The sequence below is a fragment of the Diabrotica undecimpunctata genome, chromosome 8, assembly GCF_040954645.1.
Source record: "Diabrotica undecimpunctata isolate CICGRU chromosome 8, icDiaUnde3, whole genome shotgun sequence".
In the NCBI taxonomy this organism is placed as follows: Eukaryota; Metazoa; Arthropoda; class Insecta; order Coleoptera; family Chrysomelidae; genus Diabrotica; species Diabrotica undecimpunctata.
This window is the reverse complement of record NC_092810.1, coordinates 117,269,212-117,289,946: the sequence shown is the minus strand read 5'-3', so window position 1 is coordinate 117,289,946 and position 20,735 is coordinate 117,269,212. Positions and strand designations below refer to the sequence as shown.

The 20,735-nt window shown below is 31.2% G+C and overlaps 1 protein-coding gene across 1 annotated transcript in view; it reads right to left on the bottom strand.

Moving 5' to 3' along the window:
- Positions 1-20,735, bottom strand: part of dib (Cytochrome P450 302a1, mitochondrial) — a 55,555-nt gene continuing 34,820 nt past the window's right edge. The window contains exons 5-8 of the mRNA XM_072540829.1: positions 18,963-19,119; positions 12,337-12,585; positions 11,203-11,409; positions 1-7,874 (exon numbers count right to left, since the gene is read on the bottom strand). Coding sequence (XP_072396930.1) covers positions 7,761-7,874; positions 11,203-11,409; positions 12,337-12,585; positions 18,963-19,119 — 727 coding nt within the window. The 3' untranslated portion in view covers positions 1-7,760. The remainder of the gene's footprint in view (positions 7,875-11,202; positions 11,410-12,336; positions 12,586-18,962; positions 19,120-20,735) is intronic.

The following is a 20,735-nucleotide window of genomic DNA, read 5'->3' as shown; positions in this document are numbered from 1 at the left end:
TAACTATTATCTTTTTTTAATTTATTTTTCTTTTTCAATTTCAATTACTTTCATATAATATAAAAATATGTTCTAAGATCTAAATTAAAATTATAACAAAGAGGAAGTTCTGAAATAAAGCCAGATCTGCTTCTAACAGAGTGGCCTTTTTTACATTATGAATAAACAAAAAGTGTTATTTTGTCCTACGAAATCGTTTAGACGCCAGAGTTAAAATTTCTGTAGGACACCCGTAGTATCTGAGAATATTAGCTTATTGCATAGTATACCTTATATCTAGCAACCTAGGTTGTTTGAAGATCAATAATCTGAATTTATATCACATAATCAACAGTTGTATTATTTCAGAAACTTAGCGTTATTGTCATATCATTAATAGTCGCATTGTATTTCTATTGCTTCTTTTTATTTGTTTTGTTTAAGAGCTCCTTTTTTGGTCCTATTTATCACGATCAACTTGAAACGTTATTGTCTCAATAATGAAAAGTTTGACTATTTACCTCACTCTTAATAGTACCATTTCAGCACCGTGGTTTAATACTATTGTGATCCTTTATATGATTAATACTGGAGCAACTAGGAAAACTAATATTCCAACGCCATAATTTGTTAAATAATTAACTATTGTATTCCTTTATCTGACATTGGGGCATTTAACACCGCAGTTTGTTGTTATAGTTGTTTGTCGACCAATTAGGTATTATCTTATACGCGTTTTTTATAAATCTTTTAGACAATTATGTAGAAAAACCGTCCACAATAACAACAAAATTGTTTCAAAAGTATGCCATCTTCTGTTGTAAAATATTACAGAAGTAAAAACACCTTCAGCGTGACAGATTCTTCTAGGGAAACATCGCTATATATTACTAAAATCGGGATAGCTTCCTGGAATCTCGGAAGTCTAATTAAAAGGGAAGATAATGGAGTTCGTGGATGAACTTAAAAGAATAGTTTCAATTGCTTGTATTCAAGAAACGGAGTGGAACAGGCAAAAAGCAAAAGCACAACATTCCGGAAATAAAAACACCTTCCTGGTGAGTGATTTTTTAAATTAAGCACCCCTGTCTTCATAAAGGTATTCGGTATAGAAAACTTAAAAAGCAAGCAATGAGGAAGTTGCTTGGCAATAGCGATAGTTCGTTCGATCACCAACTAGAAATTTTTGAACGGTTGCTGTTTATAAAACAAAATGAGTGTGGCTATCAGATGTAATTCGCAGTTTAATAGTGTCGGCCGATGTATGAGTAGTACGATGATATTGAGGGTCTCATGGCTCATTATTTGTTACTAAACCCAAGCTCAAGGACCGAGAAAGAATATGATGGAGCTGCTAGAGAGGTTTTGTAGTGGGTATTGAATAAGGAATTCGCGATGAGTAATTTGAAAAATGTGGAAAATAATAAAAGTAACAGCAAGTGTCAAGGTGGTATGGGAAAAACTGATAAATAAAAAATAATGAATTGGCACATGTGAGTCAATTTCAAACAAGGTTGTAGAAATAAATTACAGACGTATTCACAATCTATTTTATTTAGCTTGAGACAATCGGTTTCGACCACTACAGTTTTCTGGTCATCATCAGGTCACCGAACAAGTAAAATTTAAAATGCTGAAACAATTACATATTGTAACAAAGAAGTTAAAAACCCTTCATCAGGTATGGTGCAAAAAGTGCTAATATTACTTATGTTTGTTTATAGGGAAAAATTTTAATAAAAAGTAAATAGTACTTACATTTCGGCACAAAGTTTGTTGTTAGGAATGTGTGTGTAGAACGCTCATTTATGCTATAGTGTTGTCTATGGTTGTTCAGCTTATTATCGATGGCTTAAAGCACACTTTTTGTATGTCCATTTTTTTCTATTATTGAGTTAGGCAGTGTACCCTGATGACCTCCTAACAATCTATCATTCTGCACATATATTGCATGTTCTAAAGCGTTTGGTGTGGTATAAATGACATTTCAAAACTGTGAATTAAGCTCAAAAATGTATTATGAAGGGAACAATTGTTGCATGTCCATACATACAATATCTGTGCTCTTAGCAATCAAAAGAGTAGAAATATATAATAGAAAAGGCAGAATATTGTATGTCCAGGAATGTAATAATTGTGAACAAAATAATATGTCACTATCAACAAGTCAGCTGGAACATTAGCAGCTTGTGTGATGTGCGTTTTTGAGGTTATAGTTGTTAAAGTTTTCTTTTTTGGTGTCAAGTGAATTTATTGTTTGTTTTATCGACAACGCTAATGGAAAAACGACCTCGAAGTTATAAACTGTTGCAGTTAGCACTGAGTAACGAATATTTCAGTGAAACTGAACTATCTAGTGAGTTGACAACTTCTTTTTCTTCTAAAGAGTTCATTAGTGGTACAGCCAAACCACTCTCTCAAATAGACAACTATACAACTTCATCGAAATTGTAAGTAACTATTTTAATAAATTTACGTACGTAATTATAATTCAATCAAACTTCTTATCGCAGCAGTTGTCAGTGCAATGTTAGATTAGAGACGAGTTAGTCCTTGTTAATTTATAGTTATTAGTTAATATAATATGAAAACGTCAGGGACAGAACGTACACAGTCACTTTTTTGTAAAATATTAAGTTCTATACTATAAAAACTGCATACCTACTTCAAATTTATGTTAAGTGAACATTGCACGTTCTTTTCATGAAGTCTTCATATTATATTTAATAATAATTATCGTTTGTATTATTAATAATGTATTACATGAACCGGGAGCAGGAGGTCAGGTAGCAGGGTGGATAAGAGGGAGGCGTATGTCCAGCAATGAACACAGTGTTAAAAATCAAACAAAACTTTTAAATTAATATACCTAATATTCGTTTTCTAAATACATTTTTTTCTTGTTTCAGCTGACGAACCCAATCCTGAGCTTGGTACTTGGATTGAAGAAAATAGAAATGTGGAAAATGCTGTCTATCAGACTTTAAATCCAGTAATATACAGTAATGATGCCATCATCACATCTGCTAGACTAGGTGAGAGTATTTGTACTACAGAATCAAAAAATGACGTGATTCCATCTACCTCATCGCATAATTTACATTCTCCGGCCAAAGAAAGTGAAATCCATGACTCCTTCAAACCGACCAGGGGAATGGTAGATGACTCAATCCAACATAGTAATTTTTCTGATTCTGGTGAATCATACGTACCAAATTTTTCGGAGCTGTCTAGTAATGAAAATAGTAATATAGGAGAAAGTTGTTCAAGAGAATTTTAATCCAGAACTGTCTAACAATACAGTGGCACCTGATGAAAAATGATACAATTTCATCCAGTTCATCTACCGATCTTCAACGTTCTCCAACTGAAGAAATTAATCCAGGTTTAACAAGAAAACGGAAGAGGATTGCAGACCCCTTCACTTGGACCAGAAATGTGAGAAAGGAAAAACGTGTGTCAGATAAGACGTATGTAAACCGCTCTGGAAAAATAATGCCTGAAAAAAAGGTGAAGATGTTGACTGTTCTAAATACCATTTTAAATGCTCCCAAAAAATGTGTCAAATGCAAAGAGAAAAGATATTCAAAAATTATTGGCAGCTGAAAGATCCATGTAAACAAAAATCATTCATTTGTGCAATTGTAAAAAAGAATTTAATCTTACGAGCACGTCGACGTCAAGAAAACTCTGAAGGACGTAAAAAGTATTCAAAGTATTATTACTTACCGGACGAAAATAACGAAAATCAAAGAGTATATCTTAAATTTTTCTATAAGACTTTGAGCATAAGTTTTCAAGTTATAGATCTGGCACTGGCTGGACGTGGCGATTCGGGAGTGTATGTAGATATAGATAAAAGAAAAAGCTGTAAGGCTCCTAATACTTCAGATGTAAATATAATTGCTAAAGCTAAAAAACACATCGATTCCTTTCCTTGTATGGAAAGTCACTATTGTAGAAAAGACTCAAAGAAGCTTAAAATGTCTGTGCGATTAAAATGTCTTCATTTTGTACAGAAAAATTTTGCCAGGAGAATAATATATCCAAATGGACTATAAATGTATACAATCTCTTTTCAATAGCTACGAACCTCCATTGAGTTTTTAAAAACCAAAAAAAGATCAGTGTTCTCTCTGCAATAGTTATAAAAATGCTTTATACAAGTTCGCCTTAGAAAATGACTATCAAGCTCATAAAAAGAGAGAAACTGATTCTCTTAAGACGAAGGCTGAAGATAAAAAACGGTAAATAGATGACAAAGGTGTAACATTTCGATCTATTTTATTTGACTTGCAGGCAGTTTTATCTGTGCTCTATGCTGGTGATGCTCAAATCTACAGACGCAAACTTTCTTTCTACAACTTTACAATATTTGGTTATTGTAATAGCGACGGACATTGTTACATTTGGGACGAAACAAATGGAGGAAAAGGATCGTCTGAAATTGCATCCTGTTGGTTGAAGTACATTTCAAAACTTTCTAGTACTGTCAAACATGTAAGCACATTTTCCGATACTTGCGGCGGCCAGAATCGCAACAAAAATATGGCAGCAGCCATGTTATATGCGGTAAATACAATACAACATCTAGATACGATTGATTTAAAATTTTCATGTCACTATCGAGAGGGCTAGAAACACAGAACACAAATCAGTTTATTCTACACGAGAATAGGCTCTCCTTATCGAAATGACGAGAATCAAACCAGGGCCATACAAAACAAATGTTCTAGGCTATGAGGACATGTTTGACTTTCAAGCTCTGACCACTCTCATGATTATGAACACAAAGTTGAACGTGAATAATGAAACTGTTAAGTCTTAAAATTGAGTGGCTTCGTTTTGAAAAAAGGAAACCTTTCACCATACAGTACAAATATAACTGAATGATGAAGATTTCTACTATTTGGATGTCTCAGCCACACGCAGGAGTACAAGAAAATCACCTACCTGGGAAGAAGTCTCATTAAAAAAAAATACTCCAAGCAACTGCCAATATCCATCGCCAAGAAAAAAGAACTATTATACTTGTGTAATGTTGGAGTTATACCCAAAGACTACAAAGGCGCGATAGATTCCCTACCGACCAAAGTCAATTTGCAAGACAGAGTTCCAATAGAAAGTGATTCTGAAAGTGAAATAGACTGTTGACGTTCTTTATTGTGTTAACATGAATAAATACATTTATATTCTCCTATTTCTTTATTTTTATTTACATAAAACGTCCAATTATTAAATCAAAATCATGATGTACACTTATTGCATGTCCATACTTTTATTGCCAACTGTTTTATGTCCATATATTTTTTTAAGTATTCTTCTTTAATTTTTTTGTGAGATAAGGTATTTATTTTTACTAGCCATTTCAATGTCCATTTAATGAAGTATCATAAAAAAATTATACAAAGTTTAATGTTGAATGTAACACAGTGCTACAAGAGCTTAAACATTCAAAATCGATTTACTCAAAAATGTGTGTAATAAGATGAACACTCATAGACAACACTATAGCATAAATGAACGTTCTATACAAGCCTTTCTAATAACAAACCTTGTACCGGAATGTAAGTACGTACTATGTACTTTTTACCTTTTATTAAAATTTTTCGCTATAAACAAACATAAGTAATATTGGCACTTTTTGCACCATACCTGATGAAGGGTTTTTAACTTTTGCGAGTTACAATATGTAATTGGTCGAAGGTAAATAAAATAGTTTGTAAGTCTGTAATTTATTTCTACAACCTTATTTGATAAATAAAAGTTTATGCTACAAGATGAGCACTCCATGTTGTACAGTTAAAAATAACGAAGAACAACGAATTTTATTCTGCTGCGAAATGAAAATTGTATGAAGGGTGAGTGGGCAAAAATAAAAACAAAATTAATCTGTAGGAGTACAAACGATATGACTTAAATCAGAACGTCAACAGACTCAAATGTCAACCTCATCTACGCATCTACTACAGTAGAAAATTGGGAATTCGGTACACCCTTCTAGATAATAAAGAGACTCTGGCCTCCGAGTATGGCCGCAGGAAGTCCTCTAGCGTTACATACTGTCTCCTGGAAATTTAGGAAATGTATTTCCAAACTGTTTGGCTAGTGTGAAAGATTATGGCTAACAAATCTTCTTCGGGGAAATCTAGTTTGCAAACAGCATAGGTTAATATGGTTCAAAGTCAAAATAAGAATTACATAATACGAAGAATTGCTGAATGACTTAAAGTTCTTGGAAAAAGTATGAGAGAAATGCCAGAAAAGAAGTGGTGAAAGACAGTTAAATCTGTGAAAGGTATTAATATTACCACGACTCGAGAAGAAAGATACTGAAACTAGATGATGTTCTCCAAAAGAGGATGGTTCTTTTTCTGATGTTAAAAAGACTTTGAAAAGCCTTTTAAATTTACAAGAACTTAATAGTTTGTATGGAATAAGAACTGTAAGAATATTTGAACCAATAAATTATTTTGGGAAAACGTAAAATAATAATGAGTGATTAGAAAATATTAACCACGCAGAGAGGATTTGGTCAAAAAACATGAGCAGGAGCTAGGGGAAAAAGACGCACTATTTAATTAGAGAACGATAATAAAACAGTGGGAAGTTTCACATATCTGGAAGTTATGTTATGTAAAGGGATACAAAGCTTACTTTTTAATCGTCTATGTTTCCGTACCAAAATTAGGGTCTACAAAACTATTATCAGACCAATAGTATAGTTGTTATGGATGCGAGATATGAATAATGACAGAAAATACAAAAAGAAAGCTGGAAATCTTTAAAAGAAAAATCCTGAGGAGTATATTTGGACCTATTAACAACAACTGAGTATGGAGATCTAGGTACAAACATGAACTGTTCAAAGAGGAACTGATCTCAGAATTCATTTAACTTAAGCGACTTCGATAGGCTGGACATGTAGTGAGAATGGTGGCCGGCATACTACTGAAAAGAGCCCTAAATAGTAAAATGCAGAACGCAAGACCAAAAGGAAAGCCACGAAAAAGGTGGGAGGATCAAGTGGCATCTGAAGCGCAAAATTTGCTAAATTTTGGAAGCATAGTTTGGAGGAGGCAAAGTCTCGATTTGGGCTGTAACACCATTGAAGAGAGAGAGATAGGATTGAGTCAAAATGTTCCTAAAAATCATCTTACTAAATTAGAAATAAAACATGTAATTTGAGTTTCTTGCAAAATTAACAACCGGTGCGGAAAACTGTCTGAAAACCGATGCGGTGAAAATGTCTAAAGGTGTAACTTCTTTGTGAGGAATTTCACAAAGAAGCATTAGCAGCTGCTTAAGCTTAGCCTTAAGGAATCTTGTTGTTTAGTCACTCTCAGTTAGCCGAAACATTTTGACACTACATTTTGTTGAACTGTTGCCCTGTAATTATTCGTTTATTTTAATCCTTTATCCCATTGTTGACTGGAACATTTCAGCTCCAAATTTGTTAACACTGGCACGATTTTTTTTTTAATAAAAATTAATAAAAATAATAATATCCTCTAGTATTCAAAAAACTATCTAATATTAAATATAATTTAAAACAGATCTGACTTAGTCGTTAACAATAAAATATATTAAGTTAGTACAAAAATATCAATTTAAAAAATTGTAGCAATATTTGTGACTTATAAAGTCATAATTAGTACACATTTATAGCAAAAGATCTATAAAATACCTTGTAATTAGTCTTACTGTACGTCAATTTTTGTATGTACAATAATATATAAAATCAATAAATCAGCAATAGTTCTTCTTGAAATAGGCACCCGTTATTTTTGTCTTTTAATAAATTCGAGTAGTATTGGTCCGTCTGGTTTATTTATAAGGTACGATTTACTATCCAACTTTCCCCCTCTCCATCTTATTCGGAAATTACGTAACACCTAAAAAACAAATTCATTTAAATAATATGGAATGAAACTTTCAGTAAAAAATGGAATATTTCAAAAACTATCGCATGCAAGTTTTTAATAGCAGTTATAAAAATTTGCAGCTAAACCAGACTTTTGTTTTAACACTATTTTATTAACTTGCCTATATTTTTGAATAAGATTAACCATAAAAAATTGTAACGAAAATTACATTTCTTATTTATTTTTGACGTTTTGGTTTCCAATCTGGAAAAATTAATTTTTTAATAAACAATAAATTTTTTTCGTCTTTATTTTATATTTTAGAAAATTAAGAAGGTCTAAGTGGAAGTACGTCTTCGGAGGATTGAAGATTCATACGAAACCTAAGGAGAGAGGACATAAAAAAAACAAACCTACAAATCATCAACATAAATGTATTAAAAAATCGCTAAGCAAAAGAACTACAAGAGCCCAGACTTGAATATCTCCGACAAACACCCAGAAGATACCAAATACATTATTTAGTAAAAAAGATATTTAAACGGAGATACTATGCCTGATCTAAAACTACATCTAAACAGAAGATACAGTTATACAACAGTATTTTTAGAAGCGTAGTACATTATGGATGTGAATCTGGCAACTCACTAAAAGGACAAAAACTCCTTGTTCTGAAAATGGAGTTTTAGCGCAGATTAGCAGGTATATCGAGGATGATCCAACCAACACATGAAAGAACAAGACGAACAGAAAAACCACAATCATAGAAGAAATACAGCAAAAACAGCTTATTTGGTACGGACATGTACAGAGAATAACAGACCATTGCGTAACCATACCACACATTGGTAATCACAGTAAGAAAAAACGGCTTCCTTACATATACTATCGAAAGGGACAGAATGATTAAAGAAGAATTAAGGACCCAACAGAAGACGAAAAACCGATTGCAAAAACCATTCTCCATTTGTAAAAGTAACATCAGAGAAAATAGGGAGAGTGCTAAGAAAACACCAAATAGAAACGATATTTAATACATAAAGAAAACTCTCAACTATTTTACCATCCGCAAAAACAAAAATATCGTTAGAAAACCAAGGAGGATACGAGATGCAATACATGTCTCAAATACAGGACATACAATAAACCTGAACCAAAAGACGATGCTAACTAAACATTTAAATTAAAAGAAAACGTAAAATCCGAGAATCTATGTATAAACTCATAACAGTTTTTACTCTGTGTTCGTTCATTAATGTAGTGTCTCGTTTTATGTGTTGAATCTTGACAAAGGCAAGGATAACCTGCCGAAACGTTGTTATAATGGAATAATAAAATCTAGTTACAAATTTAACAGTAATTATTGAATATTGATAATAATATATTCTACAATATATATATATATATATATATATATATATATATATATATATATATATATATAATATATATATATATATATAATATATATATATAATATATATATATATATATATATATATATATATATATATATATATATATATCAGAGTAAAAACTAGTGGTTAAAGTAATAAGGGGAAGTAAGGTTATCAATTCGAAACAGTCATATTGGTTCATATTGGTACAACTCTGTCCGTTAGATTTGGGACGTTGCCAAAGTCAAAAATAAATCTGCTAACTGAGGTCAGATGGGAACTGGATTTTTGAGCGTTTGAAGCGGATCTATTTCCTTTCGCGGTCCTTAGAAACAGATATGATGCACACGGACAGTGATGATTACGCCTCAAAAGGCAAGAAGAGAAAAGATAAAGGATCAACTTCACCTTTCCTGCAGAGCAAAAAACTGCCAAAACCCCAAGCAACAGAAAACCAAGGGAAGAAGATTCAGAGGATGAGGACGACGTTATGAGTATGTTCAAGAAGATTATGGGAAAACTAAAAGAAATCAGGAATTAAAATAAGGAATATAGAGGAGAGATGATAGCGCTGAAAAATGAAAATATAAAGGTAAGACAAGATATGTAAGAAACAAAAAATTAACCCAGATTGAAAACAAAGTAGAAAGAATTGAAAAACAAATTAAAAAAAATAACACAGTAATTACGGGTCTACCAATAGTTGCAACAGATGAAACACTTTTAAAAAGTAACGTAAAAGATTTTATACAAAAGCACCTAAAAGAGCATGTCGAAATAGAATCTGCAATGAAGCTAAAAACAATATTATGTCTTGTACAAAGGAAGGATTATGGCGAAAAAAACAAGGTGCACAACAACAAATAAGTGAAAGATTGAAAGAATATTTCGAAGAGCTACTAAATGACGTAGTGACTACTGGAGAAAATTATAATGTTCCCAAACCCCAAATAGTAGTAGAAGAAATACCAAAGCCCACAAGAGAAGAAATTGAATAGATAATAAAAGATAACAAAAATCAAAAAAGAGGAGAATCCCAGAGGAGACGGCATTATGGCAGAGAATTTAAAATATGGAGGATAAGCTTTAAGAAACAAACTTCGTGAGCTAATAGTAGAAGAGAAAAAAAAGAGGATTAACTTCACCTTTCCTATAGAACAAAAAACTGCCAGAACCCCAAGCAAAACAAAACCAAGGGAAGAAGATTCAGAGGATGAGGAAAACGTTATGAGTATATTCAAAAAGATGATGGGAGAACTAAAAGAAATCAGAAATGAAAATAATGAGTGAGATGACGTGAGTGAGGTGATCGCCATAATAATTAAAAAACGACTAGAAATAGATGTAGAATAGATGTGATAGGAGCAGAATAGAGGAAAATATCAGGGAGGATTTCACAAGGAAAGGTCAACAAACGATCAAATTTTTATGCTAAAACACATCCTGATAAATTGCTATGAATACAACATTTCAGCACAAGTACTTTTCATTGATTACAAAGCCGCCTACGATACAATAGACAAAAAAACCCATAGAAACGCTAAAAGAATTCAAGTGTCAGAAAAAATAGTAAGATTGGTAAAAATGACAATTAGAAAAACCATTTGTGCTGTGAAATGCAACGGTACAGTCTCAGAAGAATTCGAAGTGGAAAATGGTGTTCGCCAAGGAGACCCATTGTCTACTTTGCTATTCAATATAGTTCTAGAAAAAATTGTAGGGGTTAGTGGGATAAATAGGTCCGGCACTCTTTTATACAAAGAGCACAAATGCTTAGCATCTGCTGATGATGTGGTGATATGTATTCATTTTTTTAAGGAATGTTTTGTACATAATTACTATTAAACATAGTGGGAAAAAATGTAAATAACAACGATCATGGAGTTTTAATTAATTATGCCGTATTATTTTACTTTAAATGTAAGGAACTTACATACCCTATTAAAACAAATAATACTTACTTTTAATAACAAAATGATCATATTCTGTTCAGCTAACCGCCTTGCTATGCACGATCTTGGTCCATGTCCGAATGGCAAAAGAAGAAAAGGATGTGGTTGTTGGTATAAAGAATGGTTTTTTAACCATCTTTCAGGTACGAATTTTTCAGGATGAGGAAAATATTTGTCTAGTTGACAGGAGATCTGATTCTGGCTAACAATGCTGGTCTTAAATAAAAAATATTAAGTCAAAACATGATATACGTAAAGTTGAGATAAGTTTATAAAGTAAAACACTATATAAAATATGATCTTGTTCTTGATCTTCCATCATCTATTATTTCTTTAGAAGTAATTAAACAAACGTTTCAAATATTATAGTATGTTGCACTGAAAACAATCGAAATGATCTAATTGAAATTATTTCATTAGATTAAAACATGCGTTATAACAATTGTAGATCGGCATTTTTTACTATTCATGTATGATGTCAGAAGACTGAGGATGACTCTTTACAAGTTTGTTTTATAATGCATTCCTTAGTGTATGATAGCAAGGTAGCATATACATTCAAAACAAGTATCTCCTACATAGTGATTCTATTTACAAGAAAGAAAGAGGAAAAACGAATACATGTGGCGGAAATAAGAATGCTTATGTGGATGAGTGAAGTGGCAAAAACGGATAAAATTAAGAATGGGTATATTAGGGTAAGCCTAGGTGTGGCATCAGTTGATGCCAAATTGAGAAAATATAGGTTAAAATGGTTCGAGTAATTTAAACATTGAGAATACGAAGAATTGCTAATCTGCAAGTTGCTGGAAAGAGTAGGAGAGGAAAACCAAGGAACGCCTGTAGAAGACACTTAGGCAGGGCATGTCAGTGTAAGCTGCCCTACAAAATGTCGTTTATTGGCGAAACTTTTATATTACTAGAGGAAGGTAGACAAAGGTTGAGATAAAGAGATGGTACGGATAAGAATGCCAGAAAGATCGATGTGGCCAGCGAAGCTTAGTAAAATCGAGGGCAAGTAGAGCCGAGGAATGACGATGACTATCTCCAAACATTGAAGATACTTCAAAAACTTTCTAATTTAAAGCTAGAATTTTAATATTTTAGAAATGTTATAGGTAACTGAAATATAGCTATACTTACTCCTGCAGGTACTGTATATCCTGAGAATTGAGCATCATTTTGTAAAATCCTTCCGATTCCCACAGATATAGGACGTAACCTTAAGGATTCTTTAAGTACGGCTTTGGTATATACTGCTTCACTTAATATTTCTTCTGTAACTCTTGAAAGTTGGCTTGGTAACAATTTGTGAGCTTCTCTATAAATATTTTCTTGAACACTAGGACTATTGGCTATATGATACAAAACAAAACTGGTAGTATAGGCTGACTAAAAATAAAAAAATATAGAATATCAATAGAATCGACTGTTACTTGGCAGTAACTTATGTTAATTAAATGTGTGGACATAAAACAAATAGCGTTTTTAGTTGCAATGAATTTATAAGTCACTTACAATACGGTCTAGCTAAATATTAACTTTCTCAAAACGTACTACTTGATCGTTTCACATGGCAGTTACTTGATCGGCACATGTAGAATTGGTTTGGTCGTTGACAAGATTTATGTTCAGTTATAGGTTTTTGAATGTTTTGACTTTCTGGCATTCCTGGGCATGTACCACAACAGATTTTATGTATACTTGGATTTTGATTTTCCATCACATACATATATTACTTCATCCTTATTGTTTCAAACAAGAGATATATTCATAGCAGATGAAAGAATAGAGATATCAGAAGAAGACTATAAGAGCCTCTGTAACACTCAAAAAATCGAAAATCAACAGTAGAAAATACTGTTATTGAACAGTTCTGTGCGAAAAGTATTGCACAATATAATATTTATTACAAATGAAGAAGAACAATCATGTTAATATTATTTTTAAGAAAAGATATCTCAAAAACGCGAATAAAAATAAATTTACTAAAAACTACTATCAAACTAACACCATCCCAACTAGATGTGCACAGGTATTGGTTAATCTATTTGTTAATAGACAAGTGTTTATTTGGTGCAATAATAAATTTATTGGTCCAAGGTTAGTTTATGGTTTGCCGCAGGGATCTGTGCTTAGCTCTCTGTTGTTTAATCTATATACCATGGATCTATATGGTATGGGTATTAATTGTAATATTTTACAATACGCCGATTTCTGTCTTTCTACTTCTAAAAATTCTTATCACGAATGCATTGATTTAATAAAACGGATTATGTACAGTGTAACAGAATACTTTCTTAACCAAACTTTTGAACTTACTTGGAATAAATCCGCTGTGGTGTTGTTTACTTGTCATCGCTTACCGAATATATCCAGTATTAGACTTGATAATCTAAGTATACCTGTCCAAAAAGACTTTACTTATCTCGGCGTCACACTTGATACCAAATTAACATGGGAAGAACATATTAATAACTGTTTAATTAAATGCGAAAAAAGCCTAAATGTTTTAAAGGTAATTAACCGTCACCAATGGGGTTCGTAAGGTTAATCTAATATTTTATAGGGCATATACCAGGTCATTCTTGACTATGGTTGCTTTTTATATGAGTCTGCTACAAACACTAGACTCAAAAAATGAGACCGAATGCAGTACAAAGCTCTGCGTTTGGTTTTAGGTGCACTTAAATCTACACCTACTGAAAATCTATTAGCCGAATGTATGGAACCTCCATTACATTTAAGACGTCTTTTTTAGCTGAAAAGTTTATCCTTAATAACCAAACCCACCTATTGCAAAAAATATGCGACATATCTGTGACTAACTTAGTTGACAAATGGTGGCATAACAAAAATTCTTTAACTTTAGCTATAGCATTTCTTAATATTTCTTCCTATTTAGAAATCCCAGCTGAAACTAATTTCTTCCAATCTATTTTCAATATTCTTTATTCCCAAACCAAAGTTTATTTCCCTACTTTTGATGATAAAAACGTCATTCAACTTCAGAAACAACTGCCAAATTTGATAAAATATATAGGATTTCCACAGATGGGTCAAAATCAATTTTAGGAGTTGGTTGTGCGGTATATATCCAAAACAATCAAGAACACATTATGTTTAAATTAAACCAACAATGTTCCATTTATTCCGCAGAACTGTTTGCAATATATCAAGCTCTGGAATGGCCTATTGAGAAGAAAATGTCTGATCAACACATAGTAATCCTGTCGGATTCAAAATCTGCGTTGTCTGCGTTAGATAATTCGCATAAGGATATATACAAAAACAGTATTATCGTAAAAATTTTAGAAAATCAACTAAAGCTACTTAAAAATAATAATTCAGTATCTTTCATTTGGGTAAAGGGACATGCTGGTGACTCCGGTAACACCAAAGCAGATTATTTTGCTACATAAGCGACTTCAAAAGGATTAGAAATTAGTTGGCTCAAAAGAAGTGATTTAGTCTCGCTGCGTAAACAAGAATTAAAATAAAACTGGGAAACTGAATGGAATGCTTTCTGTAATAAAGTAACAACCTTTATACAAAATTCACCCTGTTTTACCTAATGCGCTTTTGCAGCAAGAAGTCATCCCAATAGAAGAGTATATTTAATGATTGTTAGATGCCTTGTTAATCATGCTACTGTGAAAACCTATCTTCATAGATTTAATTTAAGTGAAACAGAACTCTGCGATTGTAATGGTAACACTGACGATATCAATCATTGGATGTTCGGGTGCATATATAATGATGCTGCTATTAAGTTTTTATTGGAAAATCTGATAAAAGAACAAATACCGCTTGCTCAGAGTCAATCTTCTATTTTATATATCTCTCGTCGTAATATTAGGGTTAACCAAATTATTTGAAGATATTTAAAAAGGACTAAAAGAAAAATTTAGGATGGAATGTGTAATGTAAATGTATAAATCTATCTTTGTTCCTGTTTGGTTAGGGTCCTGAATGTAAGAATGAAAGTATGGTTTCTTGTCAATCTACTGATTCTTGTGATACTGATGTTTACAATATATTTTTAATTTACCCTATGCAAAGTACTATTTTGTTAACAAACGCAATAGGTCATACATCATAACAATTTCAAGTAGTCAAATACATTATCGTGGCTGAATGGATCAAGTTATCCATTAATTAAATAAAAAAATACCAAAAATAATAACTCAAAAAAAAATATCAAAAATACATCATTAAAAGAAGAGCATCAAGGATTCAGAACAGGCCGACCTTGCAGATTTGTACAGATCAACAGGTTGTGCTTTAACGATCCAGTTTCCAGCCGGGTCGGTTTGTGAAACCGAATCTTCTTAAAGTTCATAATCGTTCAGTTTTGGTTATGTTACCAGCGCGTGAGAAATCATCGCGAAAATTATATAGACCAGGGAAATAAGCAAAAAAAGTACCCTGTTTTTGACACTCGTCCGGCCAGGCAAACGACAGTTGTTTTAAGTAGTATGGACCTCTGTAACAAAAACCTATATATTTCCTGCAGTCGATTTTTTGGACTTAATTAGTTATTAATAAATTAAGGTCAAAAAACGGAAAATTTTTGCTTTTTTCGTCCATCAGCAGAAAGTGAAGCATTTTAAACAAATTTTAGAAGAGAAGAAACTTATAAGTCATATAAAAACCTTCAAAATGGCGTTTTCTAAATGTTTCTATCCTTATTTGTTGCTTGGAAAGTTGCAAAATAAGTCAAAAATTTCGGTTTTTTATAAATGTTAATAACTTTTTTTGAAAATAAACTTATAATATTCATATTTCATGAAATGCTGTGTCTTGGAGTGCTTAAAATATTGTTAAAATTTCAAAGTGATCGGTCAAATAGTTTAAAAGTTATTTTATTTGTTTATCCCAAATTAATTTTTTTTGCAACAATATAAGTCAGAAAATTATATAGTTTTAGTAATTATAATGACAGTTTCTGGAAGAAGAAGACTTGTTCTATTATTAACATTAAAAAAAAATTAAGAAAATTAATTTTAAATATTGCAAAATAATTTTGCAAAAACATGTCGATTTTTTGCTTATAAACAATTAGAATAACTTTTTAACCATTGCCAAGAATATTGTTTTTTTTTTATATTTAAAAAGCCTAAATTTTTTCACAAATTGAAAAGAAAAAAAATTTGTCCTAAAATAATTTGGGACAATGTTAGCCTCTTTTTTTTATTTAATTCATAGCAGCTTTGTTTATAACAATTAAGATATCTTAGTAGATCTGTTATTGTAAAAATTACAAAAAAAAAGTTATTGACAAAAATTGTAGGCAGCTTTAAACTCCACATTTTAAAATTAGTTAAAATCGTACAGGGTGTTCCATAAGATGGTGGCAGACCAAACTTATGTTTTTTTAAATGGAACACCCTGTATTTTATTTTAAATTTGAAATCTGCTTTACTTCCACATCACAACAATGTAAAGTTTTATTATGTTATACCAGGTATTTAAAAAGTTATAACCAATATTATCTGAAAATCGTATCAAGTTTAACTCCCTGTATAATTAAAAAAGAATATAGGAACATTGATCTATTGCAACAATAGTTTTTTAATAATTGTTAAAAATTATATAACATATTCGTTTTTATAATATTCGTTAAATCAAATACAGGGTAAGTCAAAATGCAAGTAAATTATTTTCTTGGTAATTTTAAATAGAACATCCTGTATTTTATATCATTATCGAAAAGTACTAATATCGTACTTCAAATTTTATAAAGTACTCCCTATACCTAAAGTTATTAGTTTTCTATATATTTTTATTTTTCTATCAAAGTATTAATTTGGTAGATATTCTAACTAATTTTAAAATTTGGAGTTTAAAGCTGCCTACAATTTTTGTTAATACCTTTTTTTTGTAATTTTTACTATAACAGATCTACTGAGCTTCCTTGCACTAATCAATCACCCTGTATATATATATATATATATATATATATATATATATATACATTAACATATATTTTAAAGTAGATGACTTTAAAATGATATTCCCAATATTACTGAGTTGCATTCTTGAGACGACTTTATTGTAGGATAGTTCATTTGATAACATGAAATTAACTTAAATAATAATAAAATAATAAAGAATAGCCATTAGAAAAATTATTTTAATTAATATTTCCAAAGCAATACTATTTTTAGAAACAATTGAATATGACAATTTGTTGTTTTCATAAAATCTATTATAAATAAATTATTTACAATTTTATTAAAGAGGTATAAATTAATTATAAACATTTATGTTTTTAAATTAAAATTATCTCAAATATTACAAAAAAAATTAAAAAAAAAATTGAAGCAAATTAGATAGTTTATTTAACAATTTATTTATTGAATTAATGCATATTTATAATGTACGCACACAGTATATACAAATTAAAAAAAGGAAGAGACACAGCTAACAGCTCCTTTCCCCCTCCCTTCGGCTCCCGTGAGTTTCGAAGCCAGCCGATTTTAAGGACCACATTTTGAAGCTTTGTGGACGATTTTATTGAAGGGTAATCTTTTTAGAATTTGGTATGTTAAAACTATAAAGTATGGTCTTTTAAATAACGCTAATTACATTTATTAATTGTTATAAACAAAGCTGCTATGAATAAAATAAAAACAGAGGCTAACTTTGTCGCAAATTATTTTAGAACAAATTTTTTTTCTTTTAAATTTGTGAAATAATTCAGGTTTCTTAAATATAAAAAAATAATATTCTTGCAGGCAATGGTTAAAAAGTTATTCTAATTGTTTATAAGCAAAAAAGCGACATGTTCTTGCAAAATTATTTTGCAATATTTAAAATTAATTTTCTGAATTTTTTTTAACGTTAATAATAGAACAAGTCTTCTTCTTCCAGAAACTATCATTACAATTACTAAAACTATATAATTTTCTGACTTATATTGTTGCAAAAAAAATTAATTTGGGATAAACAAATAAAATAACTTTTAAACTATTTGACTGATCACTTTGAAATTTTGATCATATTTTAAGCACTCCAAGACACAGCATTTCATGAAATATGAATATTATAAGTTTATTTTCAAAAAAGTTATTAACATTTATAAAAAACCGAAATTTTTGACTTATTTTGCAACTTTAATAGCAACAAATAAGGATAGAAACATTTAGAAAACGCCATTTTGACGGTTTTTATATGACTTATAAGTTTCTTCTCTTCTAAAATTTGTTTAAAATGCTTCACTTTTTGCTGATGGACGAAAAAAGCAAAAATTTTCTGTTTTTTGACCTTAATTTGTTAATAACTAATTAAGTCCAAAAAATCGACTGCAGGAAACATATAGGTTTTTGTTACAGAAGTCCATACTATTCAAAACAACTGTCGTTTGCCTGGCCGGACGAGTGTCATGAAAAAATGCTTATTTCCCTGGGCTAATATGCGTATACGCGTTTTTGTTAATATGTACTTAAGTAATCTTAGGTAATGACATTTGATACAAGAAAAATGGAGAGTTACATTATCAATCACTACTGGGAGACAATAAGTAACATATTTTCTGTTTTTACTAATTTAAATGGTAAATTAGATTGTGAATTATGAGAGGAAGGCACTGAAGAAATTGTTTAAATAATAGTATACCGCTTATAATATAAGACCGATAATGCGATACATATTGTTATGTATATAAAATTAAAGACAAAAATTTGGTAAGTAAACGAACCAAAACCGTATATTAATAAATTTAATCTCAAAACCTGAATTTTAAATATAACTAATTTCTAACTTACTGTATCTATCCCTGCTAATAGAAAATCACAGACAACGCCAATTATGTCTTTAAAATCTACTTCAGGAGATGATAAATAAGAATCGAGTAGAGAAGGTTGACTATTCTCTCGGTCCGTAAACAATGACATTTTAAGTGCTATTAAATCTATTGCTACCCTAAAAAATAAAAAAAAATAAGTGTCATGGTATAGAGACTATTATTAGTATGACATCTCTCAAATAGTGTATGCAGAGAGAATATCTGATATCGGCGATACTACGCTAGATTAATTTAAGACATAGTGAAACAAACCCTTAAGATATTTAATAATTCATAATAGAGTTTCGTCTTCTTCTTCTTCTTCTTTTTATATAGACATGACTCTGTCTGTTTTTCAATGTGCCTCCAGTAAGTTGTCATTCCATCGTTTGCGTGGTCTTCCTACTGATCGTCTTCCTATTGGGGAACCGTCTCTTGCCGTCTTTACTACTCTATTTGTTGTCATACGGCTATATGATCGTCTCATTCTACTCTACCATTTCTTACCCAGTTTTTGATGTTCTCCACCTTGCATCTATGTCGTATATCGGTACTTCTAGCTCTGTCCCATAGTGTCTTACCATCAATTTTTCTAAGTGTTTTCATCCCTGCTGTTTCTAACATCCTTTTTGTTCTCTCTGTGTCAGGTCTTGTTTCTGCCGCGTATGTCATTATTGGTCTGATGACTGTTTTGTAAATTCTGCCTTTCGTTTCTTTCCCGATATTTTTATTTCTCCATATTGTTTCGTTTAGGCAGCCTGCGGCTCTGTTTGCTCTATTCACTTGATCTTCCACTTCGATTTCGAGCTTTCCGTAGCTAGATAATGTGATGCCTAGATATTTAAACTCCATCACTTGTTCTATTATCTGACCTTCCAGCTCCAATTTACATCTTAGTTAATTTGCTGTTATAACCATGCATTTTGTCTTTGTTGGGGAAATTAACATGTTAAATTTTCTGGCGGTTATATTAAATAGGTGCAGCATACGTTGTAAATCATCTTCACTTTGAGAGAGTAGTATTGCGTCGTCTGCATAGCAGATTATTTAAGTTGTTGTTCTCCCATTTGGTATCCTTTTTTAGTTCTTACTTTTTTTATTATTTCGTCCATAATCAGGTTGAACAATAGAGGACTCAGGGAATCTCCCTGTCTTATCCCATTGCCAGCTTCAATAGGGTCGGTTAGTTCTCCTTCCACTTTTACTTTTATTGTGTTGTTTTGGTAGATATTTTCGATCGTTTGGATTATTCCTAGAGGTATGTTCTCTTGCATTCAGTAAGTGGATAACGTCTTTTAATTTGACACGGTCAACTGCCTTTTTAAGGTCCACGAAACATATATATGCCGGTTTGTTGTATTCTAATGACTTCTTTTGCTCTTGCCTCATTATAAATATAGCGTAGCATGATCTTCCCGACCTAAAACCTTGTTGTTCTTCTGCTAGTGTTATAATTTCATTCAATTTAATAGAGTTTAAATTTCAGTATTTACTTGTGTTTCGGATTGGAAGTAGGTCAATAACAAGAACGAAGAAATTAAAATAATTTCTAAAAATGTTTATGTTTATTCATGCTATTGTTAATGTAAAGCGACCTTGGAGACGCATATTTGAAGCGTTCTATTTTCAATCAACAGAGAATTCAGAACAAACTTTTGATCAGTCATTAAGTGAGGTCGCAAGTTATTACCTACCTCAATTGTAAATACGTTAGAAGTTTGTATTAAAAGTAAAAAGTAATATCTGCCTTTTC